The sequence below is a fragment of the Austrofundulus limnaeus genome, unplaced genomic scaffold (assembly GCF_001266775.1).
Source record: "Austrofundulus limnaeus strain Quisiro unplaced genomic scaffold, Austrofundulus_limnaeus-1.0 Scaffold343, whole genome shotgun sequence".
Lineage (NCBI taxonomy): Eukaryota > Metazoa > Chordata > Actinopteri > Cyprinodontiformes > Rivulidae > Austrofundulus > Austrofundulus limnaeus.
In genome coordinates this window covers 613,359-622,863 of record NW_013952745.1, presented here as the reverse complement: position 1 = coordinate 622,863, position 9,505 = coordinate 613,359, and the positions used below count along the sequence as shown (strand labels likewise).

Below are 9,505 nucleotides of genomic sequence, written 5' to 3'. Positions count from 1 at the left end.
TATTTATTTGCTTTCCCAGAAAGCAAATAAATAACATACATGTCAACTTGTATGGATTGTCCGTAAGTTATAAGGATTTTTGCGTCATTTTGCAGGTACACAGACGTATAGAGCAATCTCACAGATTTTTTCAAGTCTTACGGATTTTTTCAAAACCTCATTTTCAAATTTATCTAACACGTCAGAGCCTGTAGGATGATTTAAAAACAATAAATAACATTAAACAGCCATCTTCGAACCTGTTCTGCCGGTCGAAATAAGTTTTGATCTTTTTCCGCTCTCCTTTCCTCCTGCTTCACAGCGGGCGCTTTCATGTCCTCAGCGAGGCTGACAGTTGTTTGGATTTTTTGCTAAATTTACGGATTTTTGCGGCTTTTTATCCAGATAAACGTCCGAAGAGGTTGACATGTATGGGACAACAAAATACAGACTTGTTGTTATTGAGTTTGTCGACACGAACCGCTACCTGAGAGGCACTACTAGCCCCTCCCCCATCAGACAGTCGGAGCAGGACGAGTCAGTGCAACGTCAATCAAATGAGAGAGAGAGTGGGGGTGATTGCTGCATTGGGGGGGGGGAATGTTTTATGGGTAGAGTAGTTAATTTTTCCTGTAATACTTCATTGTAGTTTTTTTTAAGACAAAGCTATCTGAAAGGGGCGCTGAGCAGAGTTACAACCAGGGATTACAAATAATTACTTTTTTTCTTCTGCAGTTCGGCGCCCCCTCCAGCAGATGGCGCTCTAGGCAACCGCCTAGTTCGCCTATGCCAAGAGCCGGCTCTGTTTATAGTCATTTGTCTGTTAACAAAATATCTCATGAGCCACTGAACTTTAGGAAAGTAATCATCTATGACTACAAGCAGTGGTGGGCACAGTTCCCCTAAAGCACTAACAGGGGAACTAATTTCCCGATTAGTGCTTTAGGGCTTTTGCTCATTTTAAAATTTATTAGTGGATTAGCACTTGCTAAATTTATAGGCTAAATTTAGAAGCACTAACTGAGGTTTATAAATTTATTGATCAACATTAATGTTAACAGCTGAGGGTAAAAACTTGTCGATCATTTTGTTCATATGTGTCATGCTGCATTCCAGCTGTCCTCGGAGGTCGTAGCTTCGAGCCTCCCAGTTCTATTTTTCAACTGGAACGCCCCCTGAAGTCGTAGTTTCGAGTCGGGAGGTCGGCGCATCCAAACCATACCCGAGCAGCCCGAGCATGTGTTACGTCATCATTTCAACATGACTGCTGCGCGCATGTTTCTCTAAGCTAACGGCTAATGTTGAGCTGTAATCAAACGTACACAAGCACCATCCCCATTATTTAACAGACAGAAAGTAAGAAGAGAGGAGGCAGAATAAAAATGAGTGCAATTTGTTTGTTTATTTTCCCTTTTTATATTTGTGTAATGTATGCAGCGTACTAGCATGCTTGTTCGAGCTAACTGCTAACATTGCTAGTCTTGCATGTAAACAAACGCAGTTTCTGTGTTGTTTATTTTACATTACGTCAGACATACTTGTAGTGCTTTATAGTGATAGTTAAAATATATGTTTTAACACTGTTTGTACACTCAAAATACCTCGTAGAGCACTATTATTGTACATTTTATTGTTGCAGAGCAAAATAATAGAAATGCTTTTTCCAATGTTTGAAAGTGGAACGCTATCAGCTCGGAACTGACGTCAGTCTGGCTTCAGAATTTCAAGTTCTGATACAACTGGAACACAGTATCACTTATTCACCAGGTGACATATATGAACCCAAATACAGCTGTGGAATGTCACTGATAATGCTGTGTTTCAGTGGTCCTGGGAAGTGGTAATTTCCCAGTTCCCATTGGTTTATTTAAACTGGAACGCCGCCTCCAGTGGTAATATTCCACTCGTATAGTGGAAGAAATGAAACTGCCCCCAGTTTAGATTTCAAGATGGCGGCTACTCGCAGCTTTAGAAAGTTAACTCCATAACTTTTTCTGTTAATTATCTTTAAGTTTTTGTTTATGTTTAATCACTCGCACAAGTAGTGTGTTTTCTGTCCATGCTGCACTTATTAAAAACAATGTTTATTTGCATGACATACGTAGCAGAGCACTCTTGTTGTCTTTGTTTGTATTGTAACAGTGTTGTAGCTAGGTTAGCCTGTGGGCTAACTGGAATGCTGTTTCATATGGTTTGTTGGGAAATGTTCCGGGAATAAAATGTAACATAAGTCTTAGGAGAGCAACAAGGTAACATGTGACTCATGTTGTCTGTTGAAGAATGCTCATGGGTTGACTGGGTTAATTTAGTGCTTTAGAATTAGCTTTTGCAAAATTTTCAGTGTGTTAGTGCTTAAGAATTAGGGGACCTAAATATTAGAGTTAATGTTTTAGGGCTAGTGGAACTAATTTTTAGATTAGTGCTGCCCACCACTGCCTACAACCAACTGTTAGGGCCAACTCTGTTCAAGATGGCCGCCACAGCCGATCCACACCAACGTGCACAAAAACTTCTTCTGTTTGTGAATGTGACAGATTTTGAGCTAAACTTTAGCTCGTTAGTAGCCGAAAGTCTTTAACAGATCATGCAGAATCCTGATCAACGCTGGCCTCAAAATTCAACATGGCTGCCATTAGTGGTGAAACATCGACCCACATCAATATATTGCTTCAATTAGGGGCGGGCAGATTAAATGGTGGGAGGAGCCACAGTAGTTTGTTGACACTAGCAGAGGGCCACCGAGCTGTAAACTCACCAAAACTAACATTTTAAAAATGTTTGTGTTTATACTAAACCAGCATACAGTGCAGTAACATTTACATATATAACAGTTGTATTCGTTTAATAAACATAAATACAAAATGTTTGAAACAAAAAAATTAAAATAAATAAACTCAATTTGAGCTGAAGTGTAACAACATAAAACGCCTTGAGGTCAGACTCCTGCGTGGTTCTGGTTCTGATAAAACGTTTGATTTTGTTGTTTCTGTTCTCGTGACTTCAGTAAACTTCACATATTTAGCTTTGTGCAGCGTGTTCTAGTGACGACTTCATGGTAGACAGCGTCTCGAAGCAAAAAAACACAGAAGTTTGACTTGAAATTCTGTCAACAGTTAGTTGACCTAAAAAAATAAAATAAAAAAATTGGCGGGCCAGATGGAAGTAACCTTTGGGCCAGGTGTGGCCCTCAGGCCGCTTGTTGCTTATCCCTGCACTGATTATGCTAGATGATAGATTAAAGGCACTGAAAACAAAAAGCAAAAAAATCTTACCAAAGTTTCCAAGTCCTGAGATCTGAGGTGTCGTCTTGTTTGCAGACATCTGTAGTGAGAGTAGGGAGCAGGTGGAAGAGAAGGTGGAGAGGTAGAGGACAGAACAGAACTCTGTTCACCTTCCTGATGTGAAAAAAAAAAACATCTCATGAACTGAACAAGATACAAACACCCTCAGGACCCTCAGCAGGGAGGTAGAAGCAGAGTGATTTGCCTGTGAGTTCAACATTTAAACAGTTTGAGTTTTCATCTTTCAGTGTAGACATGAGACATTTTCTCCGATGAGAAGTCAAATATTTTCAAGAGACAAAAGAAGAAATCTAGCTACTTTTGGTTCGACTCGTTAACTGTGGGTCCTAATGAAAGATTTTCACAATAAAAGTCACTGAAAAGTCCAACTCAATATGTCAGTGAAAAGTTCAACTATGGGTCGTAATGAAAGATTTTCACAATAAGTCACTGAAAAGTCGAACTGTGGGTTCTAATGGAAGATTTTTACAATAAAAGTCCAACTGTGGGTCCTAATGGAAGGCTTTCACAATAAAAGTCACTGAAAGTCCAACTCTGGGTCCCAGTATAAGATTTTCACAATAACAGTCACTGAAAGTACAAATGTGGGTCCTAATAGAAGATTTTCACAATAAAAGTCACCGAAAAGCCCTACTGTGGGTCCTAATGGAAGATTTTCACAATAAAAGTCACTGAAAAGTTCAACTGTGGGTCCTAATAGGAGATTTTCACAATAAAAGTCACTGAAAAGTCCAACTCAATATGTCAGTGAAAAGTTCAGCTGTGGGTCGTAGTGAAAGATTTTCACAATAAAAGTCACTGAAAAGTTCAACTGTGGGTCCTAATGGAAGATTTTCACAATAAGTCACTGAAAAGTCCAACTGTGGGTCCTAATGGAAGATTTTCACAATAAAAGTCCAACTGTGGGTCCTAATGGAAGGTTTTCACAATAAAAGTCACTGAAAGTCCAACTGTGGGTCCTAATATAAGATTTTCACAATAAAAGTCACTGAAAGTCCAAATGTGGGTCCTAATGGAAGATTTTCACAATAAAAGTCACTGAAAAGCCCTACTGTGGGTCCTAATGGAAGATTTTCACAATAAAAGTCACTGAAAAGCCCTACTGTGGGTCCTAATGGAAGATTTTCACAATAAAAGTCACTGAAGAGTTCAACTATGTGTCGTAATGGAAGATTTTCACAATAAAAGTCACTGAAAAATTCAACTGTGGGTCACTGTCTAATAGGAGATTTTCTCAATAAAAGTCACAGAAAGTCCAACTGTGGGTCCAAATGGAAGATTTTCACAATAAAAGTCACTAAAAGTCCTAATTCCTGTCAAAATATCATAAATATTAAATTGTTTGTGTTTATCTGTTTTTATTAAATGTTTGTTGTTCGTTAGCGAAAACCTCCAGCTGTGCCAATATTTGTGCATTTTTCAAAATAAAAGTCAAAGAAAGTGTTGCGCTCCACTAACAGTGAAACGGGACGAAAACATGAGTCTGAAGCAACAAGATTTATTCTCACACACGTTATCGTCAAGATTTCAGATAATTAATCATAAAAATATACTCTGAGTGAAACACGGAGCAGAAGCAGAGGAACAGGAAGAGCCGCCGAGAAAACAAACAAACAAACAAAAAAAAAAAAAACCAAAAACAAACACGCCTCACTTATGTTGAAAACATCAATACTGTATACCTAAAATAATTAAAGTTCAATGGTCAAATAAATATAACGCTCTGCTCACATTTACTCAAAAACAAATCTAATGCTGTTTATTTTTTAACTTTTCTTTTTTTTTAACAGTAATGTTCACACTGAGCCACCAGGTGGCGCCAAAACACAGAATCACCGGAAGAACAGGTGGCGTCTCATTAATTCACCAATCAATCAAACACACGCGTTCTGGTTTATGTACAGGGTCGGGACCCACCTGGATCTGGTTTTGACCCGAAACCCAGCTCAAAGGTCCTGAAAGAACCCCTCACAACAGACATAAACAGGATAGGGGGCGGGGCCTGAGAGGACTTTCAGCAGGTTAAACTTTTGGCACGACTAAGATGCTGATCCGGGTTCAGGATCAGGGTTCTGTTCATGTTGGGACTCGTCTTCAAAAAAAGACAAGAAATGTAAAAAACAATTAAATACAGAAACCGGTTGGAGTCACAAAGTCCTGAAGTGGTTAAACGGGTTCAGTTCTGGTCCGGTACAGATAAAAAACTGGTTCTATGGTTCTGTGACGAAAATAAATTATAAATTATTTAAAGATCTGTGACTCACCTGGTTCAAGATGATTAAACTGTAAAAAAATATGATTTTTTTCTTTTTTGTCCAGCACTGACTGTGTAACTGTGTCAATGCTAAGCTAAGCTAGGCTAGGCTAGGCTAACATTTTGGCTGTGCAGCAGCACCCATGTACTGAATGGTTCTGGAGTTTCAGACTGAATAAACGGTTGTTTGAACCAAACATAAAAACAAAGTTTAAACATGAAAAGATTTTCCTTCATTAAACTTTTCGTCACAAAATAAAAACAGAAAATAAATCGTTGTTTTCATGTTTCATCGTTAAAACCACACTGATCATCTGATTCATCGTAGAGCTGAGGAGTCAGAGCAGCTTAACAGAATCCTTCACATCTTTAGTAGGTCAGACCCGGACCGCTCTGACCCGGGTCAGTTTTAACGGCTCTAACGTGGACCGCCCCCCTCTGACGGGGGTCAGACGTAGAGGCGGGAGTGTCGGAGCTTCCACCTGCGGGATCGCACTTTGAAGAAGAAGAAGAGGAGCATGAGGATGAGGCAGGAGCACACGTACAGGACCACACACAGACTCATGTCCACGCTGTTAAAACCCAGACCCAGGATCCAAACCCCACTTCCTGTGTGCCCACCTCGCCGCGCCGCAACTTCCTGTTCCTCCTGCACCCTCTGAGCCAGGTGTCCGGGTGGTGGTTCTGGCTGCTCCTCAGCCTTCCTCCCCTCTCCTCCTCCTCCTCCTCCTCCTCCTCCTCCTCCTCGTGTTGTTGCTCGGTGCTCCACCAGAGGCTGGGCGGTCAGGACCAGATCAGGAGGGGCGGCGGGGACCAGAGGAGGAGTCAGGGAGTATTTGGGGGACAGGTTGGAGGCGCCGTAGTGATGCCGGAGAAAACGGAGAACGTTGTCTTGGTTCCAGGTGTGGACGCCGTTCGTCTCCTCGTGGCAGGAGGGGCAGAGGGCGGGGCTTGGCCACGGCGCTTTAGGGAAGAGGGGGTCGTCGCTCAGAGCGCCTGAGGGTGGAGAGCAGGAAGAGTTTAACGTTTGGGCCTCTGACAGACGTATGGAGACAAACTGGGGTCATAAAGTTTGATCAAATTAAAATTTTATTTTTTTAAACAAAAAAAATAAATAAAATAAAACATTTTGGAACTGAAAAAAATAAAGGTTTGAAACTGATTAAAAACTAAGGTTCAAAAGTCTCTTTATCATATAATACAAGCTGTTGTAGCATAATTAATGAAGTATGGTATACCATTGTATCATATAACTAACAACGTATGGCAGGCCATTGTATCATTTACTTAATGAAGTACGGCAGGCCATTGTATCATTTACTTAATGATGTGTGGCAGGCCATTGTATCATATAATTAATGAAGTACGGCAGGTCATTGTATCATTTACTTAATGATGTATGGCAGGCCATTGTATTATTTAATTAATGATGTATGGCAGGCCATTGTATCATTTACTNTATGGCAGGCCATTGTATTATTTAATTAATGATGTATGGCAGGCCATTGTATCATTTACTCAATGATGTATGGCAGGCCATTGTATCATTTACTTGTGCCACATAATTTAATAATATGGGGTTCATGTCAGGTCACGGTATCATATAATCAACCAAGTAAGACAGGCTGTTGCGTCATATAATTTAATAATATGGCATGCCATACTATCATGTTATTCACAGGTATGGCAGGCTGTTATGTCATATAATTTAAAAATATGGCAGGTCATTGTGTTATAAAATTTAAAAATATGGCATGCTGTTGTAACATAATTAACCGTGTATGGCAGGTCGTTGTGTCATAATTTTAAAATATGGCATGTCGTATCATAATTAATCTATAAAAGGTCAAGTCATAATAAAAAATGTGCCATATTTTTGAATATAATAAAAATTATGGCAAGTCATTTGATCTTATAGTTAAAAAGATGAAAGGCTATTTTGTCATATAATTTATTAATTTCGCAGGTCATTGTATCATTTAATTAAAGCAGTTTGTGGTATAACAGAATTTAAAAATATGGCAAGCTATTATATCATACAATAATGCATGTCAGGTCATGGTGTCATATAATCAACAAAGTATGACAAGCTATTGTATCATAATTTTTTAAAAAGGCAAGTCATTGTGTAATATAATTTAAAAATATGGCAGATTGTTGTATTATAAAACTGAAAAGGTATGAGAGAGCAGATCATAATTTACAATATGGCAGGTTGTTTGATCATATAATTAAAAGTAGGGCAGGTCATTGTATAATATAATAAATTATATGGCTGGTAATTATAAAAAAAAATACAAAATATATATATTTTTAGTTTCAACATTTGTCTTTCAGTTCTGTTTTTAAATTTTATGATGCTAATTTAGCTCCATGGCATCGATTCTGAATAAAAGTTTGATGAAAAGATGAAATCTGATCAGAGAGGAACCGTACCGGACAGTCTGGTGTTGACCCGGTTGTGTTGGTTCCACAGCCACAGGATCTGCTGCTCGCGGCTCTTCACCTCGTCCACGCCTGCCGCCGCCGCCGCTGCCGCCTGCTCAAAGTGTCGCCCGCACTCCTTACAGCCGAAGAAGGTCCGAATGTAGCGACGCATCACCTGAAGCACTGGAGCCGCCTCGCCCTCCAGACCTGCGGTGCATTCACAGACCGTCAGGAAAAACCAGCTTCAGCCTGTGTGTGTGTGTGTCGTCTGTGTACCTGTGTTGTCCAGCGCTGTGGGCGTGGCATCGTGCTGAACGGTCAGAACATGAAACAGAGTCCAGAGGGAGCACGGGTAACCTCGAAGACCGGGTCTGCTGGCCTGGCAACCGACCCAGCGAAGCTCCGCCCCCAGGAACACACCTGAGATCTGCAGAGACAGGAAGTCAGCTGCCTGTGTGTGTCAGCGAGTCAGCAATTTTTAGCCACTTTTCTGTCACTGAAAATGAACGAAGCTATTTTAACATCCTTAAAAATCCTTTAAAATATTTCTAAATCTTTACAGCACCTTACACATTTAGTTCTGTTTATGCCTTTTTCACGTTCTTGTGCTAATTTTAGCTACTTGTTGCTGCTAAAATTAGCTTTTTTTCTGCAATTTCAGCTAGAATTCTGCTTCTTTCTGCTATTCTTCTGCCTTATTATTATTATTATTATTTTTATATAATTTTATGAATTTTTTTTGCTTTTTTCCTGTTTTAGCTATTTTTACACTATAACTATTTCAACTAGGTTCTTATTTCAAATTGTGGTTGCTACCTTTAGCCTATTTTATGCTAATTTTAGCACAACTGTGTTTGCTGCATGACCGGTTTCACCTGTTCCCCCATGTTTGTCTTGTTATGTCTTCTTGAATGGTTGTTTCTGAACTGCCTCCCCCCGCTTCCCTGATTGTACAGCACCTTGTGAATTTATTTCTGTGAAAGGCGCTATATAAATAAAAATTTACTTACTTACTTACTAATTTTAGCTATTATATGCTACTTTACCTATAGCTAGAGAAATGGCATTTCCTGTGAAAATGCTAGTGAGAATGCTTCCTGCTGAAAATGTCAGCTTTGTATTAACACTTGAAAAATGAAAGAAAAAGTCTAACTTTGCAGAAAAACAGTAAAAAGGAGCACAAATCTAGTTCAAAACAGAAAACAGCTAAAAGCTAAAATAGCTGAATATAGTTGAAAACATCTGTAAGAAGCATAAATAGCACTAGGTAGCATAAAAAACCAAAGCAGTAGAATAGCAGAAAGAAGCAGACAGCTTTAATAATAATAATTTTAGTTAGGTTTAGAGGTTTGGTGTGAGTTAAGTTCTGGTTCAGGTTAGCGTTAGCTACAGACCAATTATGGTTAATTTTAGGTAAAATGTCTGGTTGGACATAAAAATACAGACACAAAAATGAATAGAAGTCAAATACAAAGTCCTCAGTTTGATGCAAATACAAGGATGTGTGTGTGTGTGTGTGTGTGTGTGTGTGTGTGTGTGTGTG

At 39.3% G+C, this 9,505-nt stretch overlaps 1 protein-coding gene across 1 annotated transcript in view; it reads right to left on the bottom strand.

The window, feature by feature from the left end:
* Nucleotides 1-4,759: 4,759 nt before the first annotated feature.
* Nucleotides 4,760-9,505, bottom strand: part of qsox2 (quiescin Q6 sulfhydryl oxidase 2) — a gene marked incomplete in the record, with an annotated part of 10,164 nt that continues 5,418 nt past the window's right edge. The window contains 3 exon segments of the mRNA XM_014022806.1: nucleotides 4,760-6,531; nucleotides 7,972-8,169; nucleotides 8,239-8,389. Of these exon segments, the coding sequence (XP_013878260.1) occupies nucleotides 5,984-6,531; nucleotides 7,972-8,169; nucleotides 8,239-8,389 (897 nt within the window).